The 25,456-nt window shown below is 46.2% G+C and overlaps 1 protein-coding gene across 1 annotated transcript in view; it reads left to right on the top strand.

Annotated features, from left to right (window-relative positions):
- The first annotated feature begins 2,923 nt into the window (after window positions 1-2,923).
- DYNC2I1 (dynein 2 intermediate chain 1) overlaps window positions 2,924-25,456 on the top strand; it is a 48,290-nt gene continuing 25,757 nt past the window's right edge. The window contains 9 exon segments of the mRNA XM_038559853.1: window positions 2,924-3,028; window positions 9,960-10,013; window positions 11,154-11,414; window positions 11,416-11,533; window positions 12,979-13,070; window positions 15,046-15,354; window positions 18,108-18,184; window positions 21,112-21,166; window positions 25,311-25,388. Coding sequence (XP_038415781.1) covers window positions 3,014-3,028; window positions 9,960-10,013; window positions 11,154-11,414; window positions 11,416-11,533; window positions 12,979-13,070; window positions 15,046-15,354; window positions 18,108-18,184; window positions 21,112-21,166; window positions 25,311-25,388 — 1,059 coding nt within the window. The 5' untranslated portion in view covers window positions 2,924-3,013.

Below are 25,456 nucleotides of genomic sequence, written 5' to 3' on the forward strand. Positions count from 1 at the left end.
TATCATAATCTAGAATCATAAACTGGCTTACAGTCCAGCAAAGGAGAGGGACAGACATGTTTAAATTCTAGAAAAAGGATGTAGGAGAAATCTACCACACACGTGGGACCAGCGTGAACAGGGGAGGGTGTGCAAGGTGCTGCCGCTGGGGCTCCAAGGGCCTGGGGCACAGGTGGCTGGGGGAGGGCAGAGGAGCGGAGCCACCAGGAGGCCCCACCCTGGGCTGGCCGCAGCCCTGTCCTTCAGCCTCAAACACAGCATTCTCTTCCCACCACCCAGCAGCACTTTAGTCTTCACCTCATGCCATTTCAATGCCCTTCCCCAAATGGCCATGTCCTCCTCTCAGCGTTCTCTCTGCCCGCCTCATGCTTCTCTAGGACCCTGCCACCTCCATGCATGTACCCTGCGCTCCAGACCTGCCCTGCTGCACATGGGGGTGTGAGCCCCTGAACTGTGGCTGGTCTGAACTGAGCTGTGCCTCAAGAATAAAATACACCCTAGGTTTTGAAGATGATGTAAGAAGCATGTAAAATAACTCAATATTTAAATCGATATGATAAAATGATGATGTTTTGTGTGTATTTGGCTAAATACATCATTGAATTTGATTTTGTGTGTTTCGTTTTAAAATGTGGCTGCTAGGTAATTGATAATGATGTACGTGGCTCACATTATATTCCCACTGGCAGCACGGTTACAGGTACAGTCACCCTATTTTCTGGAGCCCTTCCTGTCTCTGCATTTGGGCCATCAGACTGTTCTTCCCAGCCTGTCTGTCTGGGAAATTATGCGTCCTTCCTGACCTCAGTTCTTTCTTCCAGACAGCCATCCCTCACACCCTTGCTTTGCATTTTCTGGGCAGCTGCCTGCCTGTTTCTGTGTCCTAGCAATTAGGAGCCTCCAGAGGTCTAGACAGTGTTTATGTAGTTTCCTGTCTCTAGCTTCCCAGGTCATCAGATGAACTTAGGAAGGCATCTACCCAGTACACGAACACAATAGAACATTACAGGATGCAGTGGGACTGTCAAATGCATTACTTAGAAGTTGGTTGTGTGAGGAAAGATGGGCTGGTAGCCATGTACTGGGCACTGGTGGTGGGGACATGAGCCAGAGGACACAGCATCCACCAAGCCTGTGAGCACGATGCATCTGAGGATGCTCGTGAAGGAGAGCTGGTGGCCGCGGAAGCAGGGAGTGAGCACACAGCGGGGCTGCAGAGTCAGCACCGAGTGATCTGGGAAGGAGTCTGGCTGCATTGGGAGTTGGGGGAGCAGAGCAGGGTCTCAGGGCCACACCCAAGTTGGTCATGTGGAGTGCATGACCTCAGCCTCCTGTTCCACAGGGTCCGAGGCTTTCCCAGAGTCAGCTGTTTCCTGGGCTGACAGAGTGTGGACTCTGGCGTCAGAACATCCACACTCTGGCCTTGTGAGTTTATTTTTTATTTTAATAAAGATTTATTTTATTTATTCATTCAGAGAGAGAGAGACAAGCAGAGGGAGAAGCAGGCTCCACACAGGGAGCCCGACCCAACAAGATCTGGAGTCTCCAGGATCACACCCTGGGCTGCAGGCGGCGCTAAACCGCTGCGCCACCGGGGCTGCCCTGGCCTTGTGAGTTTAGGCAAGTGCTTAACCTTTCTGGCCTTCCATCTCCTCATTGGAAAAACAGTAACATGTCTACCTCACACGAATGCTCGAGAATTAAGGGAATGGCCTCATGAGAAATGAGTCTGGGGCTCACTTGGAGCAATTCCCCGTGTCACAGCTATCACTGAAACTGCCTTTCCAACTGATCTCTTCTGTTACGTTCTTCCTAACAGGAGTGTTCGTGAGCGAGAATGAAAAGGGCGCACTGATATGCCGGGGACCAGAGTACAGTGGAATATCAAACGCTCTTTGCATCCATTATTCGTGTCTCTCAGGCTAGAAGCTAGGTAAATGGTCAAATACCATGTGATTCAAAATGATCACATCTGCAGAATACATTCTTTATCTGCAGGAAGGCAGACAGTTACTATGATTTGAGAGTCTACCCTGCGTGTGTGCCTGAGAACCTAAGTGCAGTCTCAGTCACACTTGTGGTGACTGGGCCATACAGGTGGTGGAAACGGTAACCGAGGTCACACCGCCCCGCGTCCGAACAGGGCCACCCTCCTCGGCCTGCAGGCTCAAGGGCACTTTTATATTAACTTTCCAATAAAATAATTCTGGTAAAATAAACCTGGAATGCAGAATAGCCCTCTCAACGTCTCAGTTCCCTCGTCTTAGATAAAGAACCGTGAAACCGTGCGTCCAACTGTCAGATACTCTGGGATCCGCAGCATCCTGCGAAACCGGCAAACACTCCCAGGTGCCGAGCGCACAGAGAGGAAAATCTCTTCTCCCAATCTACTGTGTATTTGCTCAATCGAGTTTAGGGTGCCTAATTTTCTTGCTTCTAAGAGGTGGGACGAGAGACGGTTCCTGATGCTGCTCCAGAACCTGAGTGCACCTGGTCCGTGGGCTCTGCGGATGCAGGCACCCAGGAACCGAGGGAGCTGCTGAGGTAGCAGGCGGCTCAGAAGCCGTGCCTCAGTTTCCCTGTCGTAACTCCGGACGTCCCAGCCAGGCCGGAGGGTCAGCCCAGCTCGGTTCCCAGCGCCTCCAGCCAACCGAACGCTGACCGGGGCTTCACCCCGCCCCCGCCACCTTCCCAGCCCACATGGGTCTCTGCCCGCAGCCCACCGCTCAGACCCGGTGGGGAGGCGGGTAATCTACGCGGTCAGCAATGGCTCCGGCCTTCCCTCGCTTCGCCTGTCGGTTGCTAGGAGCCGGCCGCGGGGTATTCTGGGACAGCGATGGCTCGGCGCTCTTCTGCTCGAGCCTGCCAACTGCACGGAGCTGGAAGTGGCGCGAGCGCGCTAGGGGCCGCCGCGCGGCATGCCGGACCGCGGTCGTTCGGCGCTCGGCTGCCAGGGCCTGCCAGTTGCTAGGAGCCGGGGACGCCGGCGGGCCTCCCGGGCCTACCAGCTGCGATGGAGCCTGGGAAGGTGGGTGCGAGCGGGCGGCGCGCGGGGCGGGCCCGGGGGTCTCCCGTTGGCCTGTATATATATATACACCCGCACGGTTGTCGGTGTCCTGGCCTCCCTCCTGCCGTGGTGGTGTCGCGCGCTAGGCGGTGTCGCGATGGTTCCCCGGAGTCGTGCGGCCAAACGCTTGTAGTCCTCAGAGGGGCCCGCGGGCGTGGGGGTGGGGGTGGGAGTGGGGGTGGGGGTGGAGGGGCGGAGAGACCGCGGTGCTGCCGGGAAGGAGTCTCTTCTCCCCTCCCTGAGCTCAGTGCGGGGCTCCTCTTGCCTTCCAGGGGCCGAGTGCGGGGCTGAGTGCGGGGCCCCTCCTCCCTCCCCGGGACTGAGTGCGGGGATCCTCCTGCCCTCCGGGGGGGAGTGCGGGGGCTGAGTGCGGGGCTCCTCTGCCCTCCCGTGGCTGAGTGCGGGGAACCTCTCCCCTCCCGGGGCTGACTGCGGGGCTCCTCCTGCCCTCCAGGGGTGGAGTGCGGGGCTCCTCCTGCCTTCCATGGCCTGAGTGCGGGGCTCCTCCTGCCCTCCAGAGGCTGAGTGCGGGGGCTGAGTGCGGGGCTCCTCCTGCCCTTCCGTGGCTGAGTGCGGGGTCCTCTGCCCTCTCCGGGCTGATTGCGGGGGCTCCTCCTCCCTCCTGGGGCTGAGTGCTGTGTACCCCCGCCCCCGCGGGGTCTGAGGGGCCCTCACCTGGAGGTGGGCTGCAGGCAGAGGCCCTGTGGGCCTGGAAGGTCGCTGTGGCGGTGGCGGAGTGAATTCTGGCTTCTGAGCTTGCTTCTCTGCTGTGGGGAAACTGACTACACCGTTTTCTGGTTGGAGACTTTGGGAATAACTGTAGCGACTTTCGGGGGCGTTTATGAGGATCGAATCAGTGTCATAGAAGTGCGTACAAAAGTGCTTAACTCAGGCTCACTAACTCCTGTTTGCTATTTTCTGTGTACTGATCGATGAACACTAAAAGGTGAGGGCTCTAGTTCCCATGCATTTCCTACCTTTCCTATTATTTTTGTTTTTTTCTATCATTTACTTTGACAATGTTACATAAGGTTCTTTGTTTCTATTTTGTGTTATGTCCACTTTAGATAGTATCTTTGAACGTCCCGCTGGTTAGGATTAGGAACTTTCTACCCTACCCTACCACCCTCCATCTATCTTTTAAGTCCTCCAGCTTACTGGCCTCCGTCACGTTCTATACCATTCCCTTATGTTTTCATAAGTCGTTGTTAACTTGCGTTTTCTGATTTTTTTATACGTACGTTTTTGAACTAAAAAGTCTGTGCATACTGTAATACCATGGTTGTATAAGCAATATTCAGTGCAGAACTAAGTAAGGTGTGCGAATAGGCTGATAGAGAAAATGTGGTCCTGTATCCCTCAGCTTGTGTTGCTCAAGGAACTATGTTCCTGGGAACAGAGTCAATAGATCAGATTTTCTTGCCTTCAATAAATTGTTCCTTAATGTAGTTTACTTCATATTTGGACCCTGCCTTTCTTAAGTGGTCCTTTGATTTTCCTGTAGGTCGTGTTTGCCTTCTCTTTGGCAAAATGTAAGCCTTTTTCCTTAACCTTACCACTTACATATTTTAGCTTTTTATTTTTATTTATTTATTTATTTATTTTTTAAATAATTTTTTTAAATTTATTTATGATAGGCACACAGTGAGAGAGAGAGAGGCAGAGACACAGGCAGAGGGAGAAGCAGGCTCCATGCACCGGGAGCCCGACGTGGGATTCGATCCCGGGTCTCCAGGATCACGCCCTGGGCCAAAGGCAGGCGCCAAACCGCTGCGCCACCCAGGGATCCCATATTTTAGCTTTTTAATCAGTCATATTATCTGTTTATTTATTTATTTTTAAAAGATTTATTTACTTATTTATTCATGAGAAACACAGAGAGAGAGAGGCAGAGACACAGGCAGAGGGAGAAGCAGGCTCCATGCAAGGAGCCCAATGCGGGACTCCATCCCGGGTCTCCAGGATCACACCCTGGGCTGCAGGCAGTGCTAAACCGCTGCACCACCGGGGCTGCCCTATTATCTGTTTAATAAAATCTGCTTTAAAAAATTCTTTCCAGAGTTTGCTGACTTTCTGTTCTAATTATGGCTAATTTTTTTTTCTAGACCTTCTCAGAGCTATCTTCTGGGAATTTCTTTTCTTTGTACTTTTGGGTTAGGTGTACTGTTTTTTGGATCCACTGTCATCAGCAGTCTTGAAATCCTCCCTTTTTTCCCTGGAGTAAATCTTTGAGTACCTTTTTTTTTTTCCCTCGAGTACCTTTTTAACTAAAATATGTAGGGAGGAAACTGTACTCTAAGAAAGTTTTTTTATTATACTAATACACTTGTTTGAAACTTTGGCTTAGCATAGAATTCTAGGATCAGAATTAATTTCTCCAGGACTTTGAAAATTCATTTATTTATTTGTTTATTTGAGAGAGAGAGAGACAGAGAGCACACACATGAGTGAAGGGAAGACAGAGAGGGAGGGGGAGAGCAAGAAGCAGACACCCCTAGCAGGGAGCTTGACATGGGGCTCAGTCCCAGGACCCTGAGATCATGACCTGAGCTAAAGTCAGACTCTTAACTGACTGGGCCACCTATGTGCCCCATACTTACCTCAGGACTTTGAAGGCATTCTTTAATCTTCTGTCAACCAGTTGGGCTGATGAAATATTTTTGAAAGTAACTTTTTTTTTTTCCCCAGAAGATTTAGTCCTTGGTTTTCTGGACACATGTGGCGGTATGTGTATTGTGGATCTTTTGTTCATTCATTATTTTCAACACTTAAGTATCCCTTTCAAAATGAAAACTCAAGTCTACTTTTACTTCTAGGACATTTTTTGTATTCTACGTTTTCTTCTTTCTTTTTCCCCCATTCTTTCTTGAACTCTGATTCAGTCTCATGTTAGATGTTGAATTCATGGCTCATGTTTTCCATCTCCTTGACTTTTTTTTTTTCTATATTCTGATTTTTCCAACTTTATTGTTAGTTTCATCTGCTTGTTATTTCTAATTTAATTAATTTTGAAATCATACAACTTTTATTGTTTTAAATAAAGAGGGAGATAGCTCTTGAAGCACTGTCTTCCCTTGGGCTTAGAACAGGAAGTGTTTTTTGTTTTTTGTTTTTCATTTTTAAAAGTGAAAAAAATTTTAAAAAATTTTATTCTACTGTATTTAACATACAATGTTAAATCATTTTCAAGTGTACAATATAGTGACTTGAAAATTTCATACATCACCCAGCACTCATCAAGACAAGTGCACTCCTTAATCCCATCACCAATTTAACCCATCCCCCCACCCCTCCCCTCTGGTAACCATCAGTTCTCCATAATTAAGAGTGTTTCTTGATTTCTCTCTTTTTTTCCTTATGCTTATTTGTTTTGTTTCTTTTTTTTTAACTTTTTATTTATTTATGATAGTCACACAGAGAGAGAGAGAGGCAGAGATATAGGCAGAGGGAGAAGCAGGCTCCATGCACCAGGAGCCCAACGTGGGATTTGATCCCGGGTCTCCAGGATTGCGCCCTGGGCCAAAGGCAGGCGCTAAACCGCTGCGCCACCCAGGGATCCCTGTTTTGTTTCTTAAATACCACATGTGAGTGAAATCATGTTGTCTTTCTCTGACTGACATTATTTCACTTAGCATAATATTCTCTAGTTCCATCCACATCTTTGGAAATGGCGAGATTTTATTCTTTTTTATGACTGAGTAATATTCCATTGTGTATATATACATCTTCTTTATTCATCAATCATTGGATACTTCGGCTGCTTCCATAATTTGACTAGGGTAGCTAATGCTGCTGTAAACATTGGGGTGCATGTATCCCTTTGAATTAGTTCTTTTTTTTTAAGATTTTATTTACTTATTCATGAGAGACACACAGAGAGAGGCAGAGACACAGGCAGAGGGAGAAGCAGGGTCCCTGCGGAGAGTCCAATGCGAGACTCGATCCCAGGACCCTGGGGTCACACCCTGAGCCGAAGGCAGACGCTCAACCACTGAGCCATCTGGGCACCCCTAAGTAATCGAATTTGATAATATAAAACATCTTCTCGCATAAGGGATAATTTTGAATAAGATAGAGGTAGATTATGTCTCAGTCCCAGAGCTGTGTGAGAGCCAGCTCCCCCCTTTGGGTCTTCAGGCAAATACACTAGTCAGTCACTTTGTGGGCTTGGGCGGCCACCCTTCTGTGGCCTCCAGTATCCCTGCTCATTCCAGCCTGTAGTTCTGGGCATTCCTGCTGATGTCACGAAGGACATCACCTCTGGGCGCTCTAAACAAGAACCCCTGGGTTGGATGAGTGGTGCTGCAGATACACAACATGTGACTTCCACTACGTGAAGGTCTGGGCTGGGTTTAGGGCAGTTGGACTGGACAGGGACTATGGATTTCTTTCACTTTAGAAAACATGTTACAAGAAGAAATAGTAGGACTTGGTGATGGGTTGCCTCTGATCTGAGAATGGAATGTGGGTACCCTGCCCACTAGACCAGTCCTGGCATACAGCCCAGCCGCTGCGACCAGCAACTAGTGTACTGAAGGCAGGGGTGCTCAGCCCCCAGGTATCAGGAGCTGGGGCAGCCATTTTCAAAGAATTTATGGAAAACAAAACAACACTTTTAAGCATTTGCTAACACGCAACTAACTGGTTCAACTGACATTTAGCTTTAATGTTTGGCAAGCGCGTGAGCGTTTGCTCTGCTGAGATGGTGCAGGTGTTGAGGGCATCGGATGGCTGCACAGGGTTGCCCGTCCAGGACACCCTGGAAGCTCCTGGGTTGGTGGGTGTAACTGGTGGAAACTACATCCACTGAGGGGTTTGGAGGCAGATCCAGGTGGCTGAGCTGTTTAGTTGAGGCGCAGTGTTCTGGGATCCATGTGCTTTGGGGAACCTGCTTTTTGGGAACAGGGAAGTGGGGCTGGAGGGATGACTGGAGATAACAGGCCTGGAGCATGACTCAGAGAATGAGGCTCTGGCTTTCCTACCTGAGTCTGGCTCGAGAATAAACAGTACATCATGTAATGAGGGGAAAGGGCAATGGCCCAGGAGGAGGTACTCTGCAGGCCCTGCCTCCTGAGAGGACATTGGGCGAGGTGCCCAGCTCCCACACCCTCCTCCTGGGTCTCTTGGGCTGTCAGCATGAAGTGGACGAGAAGAGCAGGGAATGCCATTGAAGTCCTGCTATACTCTAGGGGCAGATGGACAGCACCTTGAAGGCTGTCCAAGACTCCCTGCACAGTGCTCCAGAGAGCTTCACTCAGCCCGTTCACCAGATGGCTCATGTGAGGTGCCGGCGGCTGTACTGGGGCTCTTTCGGGAGTCGCTGCTTATCTTACACACGGCAGACACGCACCCCGGGGTCACCTGGTGTGGACATTGGCCTCTCAGGTTTGTCTGTGTGTGGACTGAGTAATTCTGTAGCTTGAAGACTGTGATGTATAGGCAGCTCTCCTGACTTTGCCTTTCTATTCTGTACATGGAGAAACCAATTAAATTCTGGTCCACTGGGCAGGGGCTGAAATGCTGGTGGACTTGGTCTTTAAAAAACCTTAGCCAGGCGTAGGGTGAAAAAGACAAAAGGCTCCTTGTCTGAAGTACTTATGTACATAGAATTCCTGAAGGTAGGTGTGACACGGGAGTGTGATAGGACATGCGAGAACTGTGTGTTATTTTACAACATAAAACAATTTTTTTTTTATAACATAAAACATTTAAAAGTGAAAAAAAGAAAAAGCTTTAGGGCTGAGCAAGGCCGTTGTTCTGATCTTGCAAGAGGCAGAAGGAAGATCCTGTGGTCTATCAGAGAGCTGTTGCCTTCATGGTTTTTACTTACCAGCAAAAGTAATGTAATTACAGGTGGTAGGAGGTCTGCCCCTGGGCCCTGGAGGTGCCCTTCCACGCTGTAGGGGTCTCTCTCATGGCAAACAAGCTCTGGACCATTTGATTGGAAAAGGTCCTGTATTAAACCTCTACCCAGGGCAGTGAATTAGAGAAGGAAAATTTCAATCTTCAGAAACTGTGATAGCTGTGCTGATTGCTCATCATCTTATACCATATCTTACTGAGGTCCCATTTTGTTAAATCAACAAATTTATAAAAAAATATGTTTTCTTGTTATAGTAGATAACAGTAAAGTTTGTGGTTATGGTATGTATTTGCTAGGTTCTTATAATTGATGGCATTTTATTTATTTCTAGTAGGTGTATTTATGAACTATTGCGAACTCTGTTTCCCGGATTTCTACAACACGAGGATGATTTTTGGTGGCTTATCCATGAATAAGTTTTTGTTTTTCATTTGTATTACATTTGCTTTAAATCTGAAACTTAGGAAAATTTTACTTATTTTGTACCCTCAAAGCAGTGTTTCTCCAAGGGAAAAAGAGAGAACTTGGATAAATCTGCCTTTTGTCTACAGGAAATATCCTTAATTTGCTTAATGAGCTCCTTCATTATCTAAATAAGTCTTGCGCATGGCAGGTGGACTATATGTGTGCTGACGGAGGAGTCATGTTGCTGCGTGCTCAGTACCTGGGGGTGAGTGGGGGGAGGCCTGCCAGGCAGGGACATTCCAAGGGCATCTGCTCCCTTGGCCTCCGGAAGCACTGTTGGGAGTGGGTGACACGGGGAGGCAGGAGTGTGGCTTACGTACACTGATGAAGTAGCCAGAGGAACACATTCTGTAGCTGTTTATAGGTAATTTTGGACTAGGGAATACTTTTTTTTTTTTTTAATTTGTATTACTATTACCTTTTCTTCTAGAAGGTAGTGATTTCTGGCATGTCAAGACCTAATTGCCATTGACTTAAATGGCCTAATGAAAAAGCAGCTCACTAGACTGTACAAAAGTAGTTTTTTAAACTTTAAAAATTCTGACTTTATACTTTTCTTTTTAGAGAAGAACAAAAGATGATACTTGGAAAGCAGATGAGCTCAGAAGACATCTTTCGGTACCGAATTTTAAAGATCTGAGTTGGGGTCATTTGGACCTTGGATGGTTTCTTGGGTAGTTTTACCTTGTTTTCAATGTTGCTTATATGTGGCTCATTCCAGAGATGAGATAAAGGCCTGTGGTTACTAGGTCGGAACTGTGGAGGCACAGGGTTGCTCAGCCTAGCGGTGCACAGCTCTGTCAGGTTTTTGTTTTGATTCAGGGCTCGGGCCATCTGTGTCTGTGTGTGCATGCATGTGGTCTCTGGGTGTGAGAGTGTGCGCATATGTGTATATGTGTGTGTGTAGCTGTGTGTGTGGTGTGTGCACACATGTGTGGTCTCTGAGTGTGTGCATGTGTGCGCTTGTGTGGTGTGTGTGTGTGCATGTGTAGATGTGTGTATGGTGTGTGCACATGTATGTGTTCTCTGAGTGGTCTCTGAGTGTGTGCATGTGTGTGCTTGTGTGGTGTGAGGGTGTGTGCATGTGGTGTGTGCACACGTGTGTGGTCTCTGTGAGTGTGTGCATGTGTGGTGTGCATGGAGGCACTTTGGGCTGTGCAAACGTGTGAAAGAAGCCCCCTTGGACTAGAGCCAGGAGGCTGCAGACCCGAAGGGGGACGTGTGTGTTCCTGGGGAGGCCTCTGGGCTATACCCATGGAGAGAGGGAGGTTCCTCCTGCCCTGGCAGCAGCTCGTGGTGGGAAGCCAGATGCTTCCTGGCTCCCGGTTTACACTCGTGGACGTGTAGCCGCTAGAAGCCCCTCCGAGTCCCCCTACCCTCTGTACGAGAGCCTCCTGTCTTTGCAGCATCACCTGTGGTCGTGCCATGGCATTGCTGTCGCAGACTGCAGTTCTCCGCTATTCCCGCACAAACCCAGTTCCTGGGATAGAGCCACTGGCGGTTTTATTTTAAGGTTAACTGGTTGAGACCAAGGACCCCCGAAACTGTTGCGGGAGTCTGTGTGTGCTGTCCTAGGTTGTGGGGCTGGGACCTTCGGGCCAGCCTCAGTGCCCCATGGTCGTTGGGGGGGACGGGCCGGCCCTGCGTTCAGAGCCCCCCTCCCAGGCCCACGTATCTGGGGGAAGCAGTTGTGGGAGCGGGAAGACCCTTGGGGAGGGGGACCTGTACTCTGCATTTCACTCTCCTCTTCTGACATAGGCGGTGCCGTCGGGCAGTCCCAAGGATGACAGGAAGCACAGGGAAAAGAGGCTGCATAAGGAGGCAGACCTGGACGTCCCCGAGTACAAAGATCAGAAGCATAGCAAGGCCTGGGACCGGCCCGGCGACAGGGAGAACACTCTCGGGGACAGAGACCCAGAGAAGCTGAGGGACAGGAAGAAGGACTCCAGGGACCGGGACCGAGAGAGGCATAAGGACAGACACTGGGAGCCGGATGCAGACAAGTCTCACGGCAGAGGAGAGAGACCGCGAGAAGGACAGAGACCGCAGGGCCAGGAAGGAGGAGCTCCGGCAGACAGCCGTCCACCAGAGTCTGCTGGGCCGGCCGCTCCTGGACCGGGCGGGCAAGACGTGGGCAGGTGTGTGTCCCTGTGGGGGGGAGGGTTGGGGGTTCTGTGTGTGTCTCTGGGGGGGGCTCCTGTGTGTGTCCACGGTGTGCGTCCTGTGAGGCTCTCGAAGTATATGTGTGCACTGCTGTTGGGTTAGAGGGACTTAGGGTGGGATTGTGGGCTCACGGGGTCACCACTTGGCATGTTTCACAGCATCTCTCTTACTGTCCATTGCCTGTTTGTAGGGTTAGTATTTTGATGTTCTTCATGTGTATTTCTAATAGAATTGTTTTTGTTCTCAGATCTTCTTTTTTTGCTACCTGATCTTGTTCCTTCACTGTATCATTTATGCGAACAGTTACACGATTAGGCTCTCTGATGTCCCTTTCCCTCCTTGTCTGTTTTTGTGCCTCTTTGCATCTCCTCCAAGCCTCCCCTGCTGTGACGTGTGGCCTTGTTCTGTGGACCTCGGTGGCTGCTCCCTCCCTCAGTGACTGCACCCTTTCTCATGATTTGCAGTGCTGGTCATCTGTTCTTGACTTCCAGGTTTTGGTTCCAGCCTAGGTTTCATCCCTGAATTCCGGGCTCACAGATGTTTGATAGATGTTGGAAACTTAGTGGGTCCTGGACAGCTTCTGGAATTCCCACAAATCTGCTTCCCCATAACCTCCCCCATTTTAGTCAATGGCAACTACATCCTTCCCTCTTTCAGGCAGGAAAACCTGGGGGTCAGTGGGACCCCACTTTTCCTCCGCAGTCAGCAGAGCCTGGCCCTTTGCTCCCTGCCCTGTTGTTTTGATCTCTTGAGTCCCAGGATCCCAGAATAGCAGTCAGTGCTCCACTAGCACTTTGTGAAGGAGTGAACTGTATCTCAATGATCTCTTTAATTTCATCCTCATCTTTTAAATTGTTGATTCTCTTCATTTTAAGTCTAATGACTTTTTTTTTTTTTTTTTTTTGTCTGTACAGATTCAAAAGTGAAGCTCTCCTTTCACCATCAGGGAGACATCTCAAGTTGTGGGTAGATGTGTGTGCTGGCAGGTGGGCTGCACTTTGCCTCCTTCTCATAGGGGCCACCTCCACCTACTGTACCCTTAGTGGGCTCGAGGAGGCTGTGGGGCTGGCGCAGTTCCCCTGTTGTCTCCGAGGCAGGTGTTTCTTTGCCTCCGAGCACTTGGCAACTGAGCTGGTTCTTCATAGTGGACTAGGCATGTGTGTGTGGGCTTGAGTTTCCAGGGGGTCACTCTATATTTTCCAGGTTGCTTCAGTCGCTGTTGCCATTGTGATTTCCCTCTTTAGCCCATTTTATTAGATTCTAGAACTTTCCATGCTTGATATTGGAGGATGTGTTTTAATTGAAGAATGTTTTCTTATGTGTTAACTAACATACAGTACATTGTTAATGCAAGATGTTAGAAGATCATCATGATGTGGTCAAGTTTGGAAATGCTAAAAATAACGTTCTATTTTTGTAGTAAGCAAAGTGAGAACAGAAGAGAAGGAGAAGAGAGATAAAGACCCTGAGAGGGGGGACGAGGAGAGAGAAAGACGATACAGAGAAAGAAAGGTACGTGGGCAAGCTGGAGGGGTCCTTGGCATCTGTAGAGTGGAGGCCATTCACGCATTGTTAGTAGGAGCATTTTTGAAAAGTGTTGTCACACAGGATTCAAAGTCTGAGGAAATTCTCAGCCACTTTCCTTACATGTTGTTCTCTTTCCAGGAGAAATACATGGTGATTTTGGGCTATTTGGAAAATATGAATAAATAATAAGAAGAAAATAAAAACAAGTTCTACCCCAAGACAATTATTGATAATATTTAAGTATATATCCTAACAAAGTAGGTTTTATGTATGCATTTTTGTAAATGTACATATATACCCACTTTTGGATTTTTACTCTTTTATAAACTTTAATCTGGATACACGGAGCATTTTTCTAAGTCCTTTTTCTCGATAATATTTTAATGGCTGCACAAGACAACACTCACTGATGCAGATGTGTCCTAGTTTTCTTGATACCTCTGCTTTTGTTGGACACTTCTGTTGCTTCTGATTTTTTTTTATTGTAAAGACATCTGTCTACCCCACAGATGTCTTTACAATGCAAAGTTTTTGCATTTATTCATAATTATTTTCCTATGGATTAATTTCTGGAAATGAACTTACTGGATGAAAGTAAATGTAAATTTACTCCATTTGCACTGCAGACCAGCTGTGATTATTTATATCATCAAAGTGTGATGATAAGCTTGAGCTAAGCAGCCACCGGCATGGTCATAATTTTTAATCTTTGTTAATTTGATTCAGAACAAAGTACTTCTTAGCATTTTATGAAAGGGTTTACCGCCCTGTTGTTAGTTACTCCCTGTACGTTTGTTTACTTTCCTCATGGAGCATTTTATTCTGAGAGTACTTTCAAGATAAACTCTCTGCTAGTTATTTCTGTTTCAAATTTTACTTGTGAAATCTTTGTTTTGTGAGTAAGTTTAAAGTTATGAAGTAGTCAGGTCTGTCTTTTATTGTTTGGTTGTTAACGTAATGCTAAAGAGCCTTTTCCCCCCATCAGGGTAATGTAAATGCTTGCTTGTATTTTATTCTGGGTCCTTAAAATTTTTTTTACCACTTCAATCTTTAATCTCCATAGAATTGATTTTGGTGACAAGTGTGTAGTAGTAATCTGACTTTACAACTGAGGAGTTTGGCCATGGAGCTTGCCAGCATGGGAGGTTATCCTGGCAGAGATGAACAGGGTGGGTGGGCATCGGGGGCAGGAGAGGAGTCAGAGCTGCTGGGTGGCCCCAGGAGGGGTGGCGGGAGTGGGGGTGCTGAGCCAAGGAGGAGGTAAGCACCCGGTGGCTGCAGAGGGAGCAGAGACCCACTGTTGGCTGTGAGTAGAGAAGGCCCTGGGTGGAAGGAAAGGGCAGTTCCATTTGGGATTCTGTTGAGGCACACTGGCAATGCTCCCCAAACCGTGAGTCTGACCCAAAAATGTGACGTATCAGCAGCGTGTTCTTCAAAGAGCCCTGTGTCACTGTGGGGTGGATATCCCAGTCATTCCTGAGTGGCCACAGTGGTTTCGGGGATACAGAGATGACTGAATGGTGGTGCCCAGTTTTAAGAATCTCCATGTGAACTACCAACATCAGGGACTGGCAGGGCACGTGGTGCTCTGCTCGCGGAAGCCACACATCTCACAGGCAGGACTGTGGCTGGTGGAGTTCAGGGTGCATTCACAGTTGGGGAGGGGGCACATGTGCCATGCTGAGGACTTTGGATGTGCCTCTCCACATCAGGGGAGATTGCCCCTGATGCCCATTGCCCATCCTTCCCTCCTCCTTTGGGGGAGGCAGGTGTGCAGCGTGGCCACCGTCCTGTGGGTTGCATGGCCAGCAGTGGGTTTTTCTTTCCAGAAGGCCATCCTCCGAGTCAGGGTAGTGGAGTGAGGGGCAATGCAGCCTCACTGCCTTGATTGTAGCATGTGTGAAGGACAGCTACCCATGGCACGGATGCTCATGCGTTTTTCAATATGTCCTGTTCAAAGCTGCAGTACGGCGACAGTAAAGACAATCCTCTTAAGTATTGGCTTTATAAAGAAGAAGGTGAAAGGAGACACAGGAAGCAGAAAGAACCAGATCGAGAAAAGAAACATCGAGAAAAAAGCAGCACAAGGGAAAAAAGAGACAAGTATGCCAAAGAAAAAAGTAATTCGTCCTCAGACAAGAAAGGGGAAGAAAGGCACAAGGATAAACGCCACAAGGAAGGCTCTCATTTAGATGAAGAGAGGCACCACAGTAGCACCGATAAAAGAGAGAGGCTGACAAGAGAAGAGCCTAAGAAAAGGGAGTCCAAGGTACCGTTTCTGATGCCCCTTCGGCTCTGTAGGCCCCTAAGACCACAGGGCAAAAACCTGGTTCACGTCTGTGCAATGTGATCAGTGTAGAGAAATTGCTGATCTAGTAGGAAGTCAGATTTTCTGATTATATTGTGAATGTACTTTTAATGTATATTCAGAAATCTATGATAATACTGAAATTTTGAACCATTAAAAAAAGGAGATGATATTAAGTGGAAAAATGAACAAAATAGCAAAATGTTTGAATTAGAATTAGTAGTGTAAGTTTGCAATACCAACAGACACAAAAATAAAACTATTGATTGCAAAGGGTCTAATTTTCCTCCCACATATGTTGACGTAATTTCTGCAGTTGCTTGATGTTTTCCTCTACTGGTGTATCTTCCGTGCTCACATATGTACTTCCACTGTTCTGTTTTTCCAGACTCTGAAGGGAAGCGATTTCATTCTCCTGTTTGTTGCTGGTGCTTCCTTTCAGGTGGAAGCAAAGTGAGGGTCAGGTGCCATGAGGCTCAGGAGAGTCAGGCCTCTGGGGCCAAAGCCTGGGGCCTCTGATTGAGTGGGGCCATCCATCAAAGTGTGTGTCCGTGTGTGTTGAGGAGCGTTTGTTAAGGATGTCCTGAAACATCTTTGCAGTTGCTGCCTGGCCTCGTGCCCACCCTGGCTGGCTCTTTGCTGAGCGGGTAAATGATGCCCGCACCTGCCGCCTCCTTGCCTTTGCCCATCCTTCCCTCTGGGCAGGGCTGCACCCCCACCCTATCACCTGAGACCTATCACCAGACCAAGCACAGGGAGGCTGGAGGTGAGAATGGACCCTCACAAACAGGCATGTGTCCTCTTGTGCTTTAAATCTCCTTCCCTATAACAGGGTCTTTTTAGTGTGTTTTTCCCAATTTTTAGTCATGAACATTTTTAAACATACAGCAAAGTTGACAAGTTTCTGCCACCTAGATCCTACCACTAACGTTCCATTAAACTTACCTATTTTACATTCCCTGGATCCAATTTAGTCACTAGGAACATTCTGTTTGGTTTCCCCCAGAAATGCCTTCCTGAGACTTGTCACAGTTTACACATTTGGCTTTTATTGTGGCTGGATGTAAGAAGGGCCCCTTGTTAATAAAGCTTACTGCCCTCAAGAGTGCTCCTTCCATAAGGGGTAACATAATCTCATGGACGATAAACTTCTTTTCTTTCAATAATTTGTTTATATTTCTGGAGTAGCTTCTCTGTGCCAGTGTTTGTTCTACGTGCTGAGGACCCAGCTGTGGCCAGAAGTTTTTATTTTTGTGGCGCTTATATTCCATTGGAGAAACCATATGATGAGGAAATAAATAAGTATGCAGTATATGAGGAATGACTAGTGAGCATTATGTGTTCCACATCTTTCTTTGCCTTGACTTTCAGATGCTCAAAATACGCTTTTTAACTTAGTGTGTTAGCCTGGTGATGGATGTGACTGCTGCTGAGGGGACCATAAATTACAAGGGGGCACTACTAATAACTATGCCAGGCCACAGGTATGAACCAGGACCGGTCCTGCAGATTGGGTTCTCCTGGGTTCTCTCTCACTTTCTTCATATGATTTTTTTTTTTTTTTTTAAGATTTTGAGAGAGAGAGAGCATGAGGGCGTGGAGCAGAGGGAGAGGGAGAGCAGACTTCCCACTGAGCAGGGAGCCTGACCCAGGGCTCGATCCGGGGACCCCAGGGTCACACCCTGAGCCAAAGGCAGACACTCGACCGCTTAGCCACCCAGATGTTCCCTCCCCCCCCTTTTTTTATAAAGATTTTATTTATTCTTTGATTGTTTTATAGCAATAACTTCCTAGAAGTATTTATAGATCAAAGAAACTATTTGAATATTTTTAACTGTTTTTAAAGCTTTTGATATGCCCTTCAGACTGACTTTCTTCTGTTCTGCACTCTTCATGGATCGGCCCCCAGGTCTTTGAGCTTTTTCTGCTCCTGGGAGGCATGCCTCTGGTCCCCCTGGGCTCTTTACCTGTCACACTCTGGCCTCATGATCTTCCTCCAGACTATGCTTCCTGCCAGCACTTACTTCACAGATGCTTCTCTTTTTATTTTATTTTTTTAAGATTTTATTTATTTATTCATGAGAGACATACAGAGAGAGAGAGAGGCAGAGACACAGGCAGAGGGAGAAGCAGGCTTCACGCAGGGAGCCTGACGTGGGACTCGATCCCAGGTCTCCAGGATCAGGCCCTGGGCTGAAGGTGGCGCTAGACTGCTGAGCCTCCTAGGCTGCCCGATGCTTCTCTTTTTAAATGACCTACTTAGATATGTTGTTTTGCAATCTGATGGTTTTAATTTTATTTTTACAAATTCACTTAATTCAAGAGAATTACAGAGTAGAATTTATAGATCAGTTGTTTGAATTTTATTTTATATAGGTAGATGGATCTATGAAATAGCCACATTATTTGTGAAAGTTCATAATTTTAAGCAGTATGAGGAGCTAGTCAAATGTATCTGAAGTAATGTGAAATTGATAAGCATAGATGTCTTTTACTACTAAGGTAATGTATAATCACCTTTTAGTATGCCTTTACTCATCTTCCTTGCATTATGTAATTTACTGAAGATAGCTGGTAAAAACAGTTATTTCAGAAGATTCCTGTGGTGCAGATGCTTTTATTAAATTTTGAGTCCATGCTTGTTTTACGGAGTTTATTAGTAGTTACTTCATTATGATATACTAATGAGCATCATGGAATTTTTTGTTTCATAGAACAATGAGCACAGAAATCGGGGTGCAAGTTCAAGGAGAGATCCAGCCGGCAGCCAGGAAGGAACATGCGCTCTCTGGTGACTGTTCTGTGCACTGTGCTTCTCATAGAATGCTTTAAAATGAGTTTTTCTTACTGGGCCTGATTATATCCAGTGAATGAGAGTGAATTATAGATATACTTCATTTAGTCTTGATACAGCCCCTCCAAGTTATATTCTAGGCGCACTAGAGGAGCTTGGGAACTTGTTATAAATTACTAGTCCTACTTTGCCTTTTTTATATTTGCTCACACAAACTTGAGAATCAGTATTCACTTTGAGGTGTGCATATGTGAGAGGCGGCCCCTGCCCTTGCTGAACTCAATGGCTGGAGAGGGTACAGTTTCTGCAGGTGGGCTCCTGGCTCCTCTTTCTGCCAGCCAGTGCCCCCCAACCAGTGTCTGTAAGTCAGAGCACAAATGAAATGTGTTTTCTTTGGCCTTGCAGCTTTAATAACCTGCAGGAATGGCATGCCTGCCTCTACTTGGCATGTTGGGCAGCCCTCCAGAGCTGTTTCTTCACTGGCAAAAGTCTCATAACAGCACCTGTTTTGTGAAGATTACAAATGAGAGTTTGTGGGTAAATTCTCATTTTGTACATAAGCTCTAGATTTTTTTTGGAAGTTTTTTTTTTTTTTTAAGATTTTATTTATTTATTCATAGAGACATAGAGAGAGGCAGAGACACAGGCAGAGGGAGAAGCAGGCCCCATGCAGGGAACCCGATGTGGGACTCAATCCCGGGTCTCCAGGATCACATCCCGGGCTGCAGGTGGCGCTAAACCGCTGCGCCACCAGGGCTGCCCGGAAGTTTTAATTTAAGTTCCAGTTGCTTAACACACAGTGAAATACCAGTATCAAGTGTAGAATGTAGGGATTCAGCACTTCCGTACACCACTCCTCAATCCTGTCACCTGTCTCACCTACCCCCGTCCCCTCCTCTCTGGTGACCAGCAGTGTGTTCTACAGAGTTAACCGTCTGTTTCTTGGTTGCTTCCCTTTTTTACCCCCCTTTGCTTCTTTGTTTCAATTCTGAAATTCCACATATGAGTGAAAGCATATGGTATTTGTCTTTCTCTGACTGACTTATTTCATTTAGCATAATACTCTCGCTCCATCCATGTGGTTGCAAATGGCAGGATCTCACTCTTTTTGGTGGCTGGGTAATACTCCAGTGTGTATATATACAACATCTTCTCTCTGTTCATCAGCCTGGGGACACTTGAGCTGCTTTCGTGGTGTGGCTGTTGTGAACAACGCTGCTATAAACTTTGGGCGCATGTTTATATGCACCTTTGGATCCATATCTTTGTACCCTTTTGGTAGACACCCAGTCATATGATTACTGGATCATACAGTAGCTCTATTTCTAACTTTGAGCAACATCCATCCTGTTCTGCACAGTGGCTACACCAGTTTGCATCCCCACCAATAAGGCAGGAGGGTTCCCCTTTCTCCACATCCTCCCAACACCTCTTGTTTCTTGAGTTGTTGATTTTAGCCATCCTGATAGGTGTGAGGTGATAGCTCATCATGGTTTCATCTGCGTTTCCCTGATGATGAGAGATGTTGAGCATCCTTCCATGTGTCTGTTGACCATCTGATGTCCTTTGGAAAAATGTTCATATCTTCTGCCCATTTTTAAATTGAAATTTTGGGGGGTATTGAGTTTTAAAAGTTCTTTATATATTTTGGATACTAACCCTTTATCAGATAAGACATTTGCGAATATTTTCTCCCATCCTGGAGGTTGCCTCGTAGTTTTGTTGATTGTTTCCTTTGCTGTGAGGAAGCCTTTTATTTTTTTATTTTTTTATTTTTTAAATTTATGATAGTCACAGAGAGAGAGAGAGAGAGAGAGAGAGAGAGGCAGAGACACAGGCAGAGGGAGAAGCAGGCTCCATGCAGCGGGAGCCCGATGTGGGACTCGATCCCGGGTTTCCAGGATCGCGCCCTGGGCCAAAGGCAGGCACCAAACCACTGTGCCACCCAGGGATCCCAGGAAGCCTTTTATTTATTTATTTATTTATTTATTTATTTATTTATTTATTTATTTATTTATTTATTTATTTATTTTTCCTTTTATTTTGATGAAGATTACAGAGTAGAGTTTGAGTGTAAACTCTCTAGATTTTAATTTGTTATTATGACAACCACATTTGATAATTCCTTTTCATATCAGGGAAACTCGAGTTAAAAGTACTTTGCCTGAATTTTGAAGTCTGAGCAAAGCTAGCACTTACACTGGGGATGCAGGTTCCCAGACTTTGTGCTGCAAACCTGCTGGGCTGCACAGGGCTTCTCACTTCTCTGTGTCTTCAGAAAATGGAGAATCGGTTTGGAATTCTGAGAGCCTAAATTTTAGGCCCTCACCAATGTAGAAAATCTGATTTAAAAAATAGAATGTGGGACGCCTGGGTGGCTCAGAGGTTTGGCACCTGCCTTCCGCCCAGGGTGTGATCTTGGGGTCCTGGGGTCAAGTCCCACATCGGGCTCCCTGTAGGGAGCCTGCTTCTCCTTCTGCTCTGTCTCTGCTTCTTTCTCTGTGTGTCTCTCACGAATAAATAAACAAAAATCTTTAAAAATAGAACGTATTTTAAGTTAAATCTTTCCCTTAGGAATACAAATATGTTAAATGTAAAATAATATTTGGGATTGGCTAATAAAATTACAGGAGTATTCTAGAACTCATAAGGATAGAGAGTCATACATACATACAACTTCGTTAAAACACATAGTTTCTTCTTTCTACTGAGGATATTCTCTTTCTTGAATTGCTGCTGAAATACTAAACATGTAGAAGGACTTTAGTGTCTGCAGTTCTAATGAGACATGCTTCAGAAGTTTGCCAGGCTATTGCAGCCCTTAGTGACATCAGATATTGGTAAGGGCCTTCACTGAAATGTAAAATGCTTCATGTTTCAAGTCTTTGTTTAAAATTAATTTTGAATTTGATCATAATTTCTAGGTATACAGAGAATTTAGTAAGAAATAATGGAAAAGATAAAGACTCAAGAAGGAAGGTAAGACACTTATGTTAATTTTATTATGCAGCCAGATTAGCCATGAGTCTCAGTGTGTGATTCCCTTGGGAGGCAGAGCCTGAGATAGGCTTTGCCTGCAGATGGGTTTACTTGAGGACATAGTAGACGTATTTAGATTAAAAGACTCAAATAGATTGAAAGTAGAAAACTGGACAAGATAAAGCATCACGTGGCAGCTGTGTTGGAGCTCGAGTGGCTTCACTAGAGTGAGACAGGATTGATCCTGAGACAGAAGGTTAGTGAAATTAAGGACCTTTGTGATGATGGAAGATGTCACAGTTGTAAATGAACACATACCCAACAAAAGCCTCCAAATACAGAGTTAAAGGGAGAAATGGAGATTCTATGATTGTAGAGACTTGGGCTGCCTTTCACTAGGGGATAGAGTGACAGCATTTCCCACCAGTGCACTAGGCCCTGTAGGGGAAGGAGCAAGCTCCTGGACACAGGGATCACCACGGCTGTCTCCAGAAGAGGTCAGAAACCTGGCAAGTGAGGAAATTGCCTCTGTGGTAAAGTCTTCCCACAGGAAACCCAGTGTCCGATGACCTTGTGGGCACATTCTGTCCATATGTTACCAACACCGGCTCCCCACATGTGGTCCACCCTCCCGCAGCCGTCTGCTTTGGATGGAGGGCCATTCCCAGTCCCTGTGTTTCGGAGCACATCATCATTAGTACCATGACAATAGTCCTCATGGTGCATATTTAGGAACTACAAAGTAGTGGGCCTTAGGTTTTAATTATCATCCAGCCATTTTCCCGTTTGTTGTTTTGTTATTATGTGGCAAGCAACTTTGGGTTATTACTTCTGAAGAAGAATTTGTTCTGTCATTTTCTTTGGTAGTTATCTGAAACCCGTGACCTTGAGATAATCATCTGACATTTTGTGCCATATTTTTATGTATCTCTATTCTATATGCGAACACATGGAATTTTACGTCAAGTAGATCACAGGGCATGTGTTGTTCCGATGTGGGTATGTTTTATTCCTTCAGTTTTGGGGGAGGGAGGTGGATCACTCATCATCTAGGTAAAGCTGCTGCTAAGGAAAAAAGTTAACCTTAAAACAGTTTCTTCCTAGGTAATCTTTTTGCTATACTATCTTTTACTTACAACTGTATGTTAGTCTATGTATTTGGGACTTAGTGATGCCTTTTTTCTGTTTTGCACATGTACCCCCCTCACCCCCCACCCCATGCAGCCTCCTGTTTTTCTCAATTCATTGTTCAAATGATGCAGATCCGCCTCACACCTTTTGGGGATAAATGATTGAACTGAAGTTGTTGGATGAAAATATATAGATTTTATAGTGTTTTCCTTATGTCTTCTAATTCTTGTGAGCTCTGGTTGAGCACTGTTAACTAGAGTTATAATGTGAGCCACATTTATGATTATAAATTCTCTAATCACATTAAAAAGGCAAAAAGAAACAAAATTCATTTTAATAACATGTTATATAATGCATCTCTTCTGGAATATTCTTTCAACAGGTAATCAATATAAAAATATCAATAAGATATAGTTTACATTTTTTTTTTGCCAGCAGAGGAAAATATGTGATATATTTTTCCCCTGAAGGATTCTTGAATGTGTTTGACAGCTCACTTTTGCTTATAATTAGGTCCTATGTTTTAGAGCATCAACACTGAGTTTATCTTATTTTAAGTCTTCAGCCTTATGAGAAGCCTATAATATGCAGGATGATTTTCTGGATACGTGGAAAGCTCCTTATTTTCTTCATGGCAATGTACCATGGTGTCCCCAGTTTTATCCACTGAATAGTTGTGGGTATTGATGTCTCATGCCAGTAACCACAACAGGAATGGAAATAGTGCTTCCTTTGCTGGGTCACTTTATCAGCTGCTGTCACTAGGAATTAGGTCCAGTGGTGCCCCCTTCCCCACAGTTTCAGATGTCATGATCAGCAGTGGTCTGGGAGCAGATGATGCTCCCCTGACGCGTTGTCAGAAGCTCAGCAGTAGCTTAGCGCTGCGTCACATGCCTTCGTCCCTCGCCTCCCTTCATGTCATCACATAGGCATCTTATCAGTGCACATCATCCCGAAAAGGGTGAGTGCAGGACAGGAGGATGTTTTGAGAGAGAGAGAGACCAGAGTCATAGAACTTTTACTACAGGTTATCATAATTGTATTATTATTACTATTATTATTATTATTTAAAGATTTTATTTATCCATGAGAGACAATGAGAGAGAGAGAGAGAGAGAAAGAGAGAGAGAGGTGCAGAGACACAGGCAGAAGGAGAAGCAGGCTCCATGCAGGGAGCCCTGACGTGGGACTCCATCCCGGGTCTCCAGGATCATGCCCTGGGCTGAAGGCGGCGCTAAACCGCTGAGCCACCCGGGCTGCCCTGTTGTATTTTATTATTAGTTGTTGTTCACCTTAAATTAGATTTTATCATATGTACGTATGTGTAGGAAAATAGTAGTGTGTTTTTGGGAGTTGGTATCATCCACAGTTTTAGGCATCTGCTGGGGGTCTTGGCTTGCATCCCTGGTGGAGGGACCACTGTACTGTTCTGTCCCCATTTCTCAGAAGAGAAAACCGAGGCACAGGTGTTACTTGCCCTAGGTGACCGTGTTTGTATGCCTCAGGGCCAAAATCCCAGTCCTCAACCACTGAGGGCAGCACTTCTGTGGGGGCCAGGTGAGGTCTGGGGCTGCTCTGGATTACTGGGTTATTGCTGGCTGACTGGCGCCTCCCCCTGGAAGCTGCTTGGAGGCAAGGAAAACAAAAAAGGGTGGTGAGGAGAGTGTGTTTTGGCGCTCCTCTCCAAAGATATGCTTTTACTAGTGATTCTTGGCTTTGCTCGTACCTTTTTTTCAGGGTAATTATTATTCCTTGTAGACAGCAGAGTATTGGCACAAAGGGGAGACAGATTGTAATGTGAGAGTCCGGGGTGGTGTTGAAGGTGTCTTGGTTCCAGCCTGGAGGAGGTGTGACTCGCTGTGTGCACACAGACACCACAGTCATTCTCTGTGGGGACACAGGAGGTTTTGCAGGGAGCGTGGCAGGGACATAGTTCCAGCTGAGGGATTCACCAACCTTTTCATCATTGCTCTGTATTGAAATTCAGGAAAGTTGAGGAGAATTGAAGAGACTAACTAGACACATCTCAAAACATGTGCTTTGTTATCAGTCAGACAGAGTCAAGTAGCAGATTATTTCCAGAAATATACACCAAACCAGGGAGATTGCAGAAGTGGCACTACTTCTAGGAGGAGATCTTTGATAACAGACCAGATCCAATCAGTATCCGATCTGCTTAATGCCACGGAGGAAGGGTGCTTGAGCTGCTGCTGGTGGCACCTTATCGTCATCATCCCTGCCTGGGCTCTAGCTCTGCAAAGAGGTGATGTGTCAGCTCTGCCACCCCCGGCAAGGAGCCTGGCACACACTGGGGATGCAGCCTTGGACGTGGTGCAGAGTCCCCTCGTGTGTGTGTGTCAGTGTCAGGGGTCCGGGTCACTGAAACAGGATTCAGCAGCAAGATGCTGTGAGTTTTGCTGAAAACCCCTGCACGACATGGCTGTAGGGTATCCATGCAGCCTCCCTACACCTCCAGAGCCTGACGTAGTGAACCTCTGCTATCCCCAGGCCTGGAGTAATGAGGTGGTGGGGGTGTGCTCCGATTCTGAGGGGCACAGCTCATCTGCCCTTGCTAAGACCCTCCTGTTACAGCTTTTGTCAGAGTTCTAGGGTTTGTCAGAAAGGATAAATTCATGAACTTTTTTCTCTTTATGGTCATATCTACTAGCTAGCATGGCATTTCTTAAAGAAGTTGAAGTTGGATTATGTTAGTTGTTTTTTTTATTTTATTTTATTTATTTATGAGAGGCACAGAGGGGGGGGGGGCAGAGAGAGAAGTGGGCTCTTCACAGGGAGCGTGATGTGGGACTCAATCCCAGATTCCGGGACCATGCCCTGAGCCGAAGACATACGCCCAACCGCTGAGCTACCCAGGTGTCCCGGGTTATGTTAGTTTTATAAATACGTTTTAAAATTAGCAATATTAAATTTATCTTAGAAAACATTTTCCCAGCCTATTTGCAAGATTCAAATTTATGATTGATTTTTTTACGTGTTTGATTTTTACCTCTAGGAAATTGAAAAGGAGGACATTGATTCAGAAAATGCTGGGGCTGACGAATATGCAGCTTGTTTTGAAGATGATTTTGAAGTCTGTATAAAAGTTAAAATTTTTCCGAGTTTAAAAATAATTTGTTCTTACAATCTGCTTAAGTATAG

The sequence above is a fragment of the Canis lupus genome, chromosome 16, assembly GCF_011100685.1.
Source record: "Canis lupus familiaris isolate Mischka breed German Shepherd chromosome 16, alternate assembly UU_Cfam_GSD_1.0, whole genome shotgun sequence".
Taxonomy (NCBI): Eukaryota; Metazoa; Chordata; class Mammalia; order Carnivora; family Canidae; genus Canis; species Canis lupus.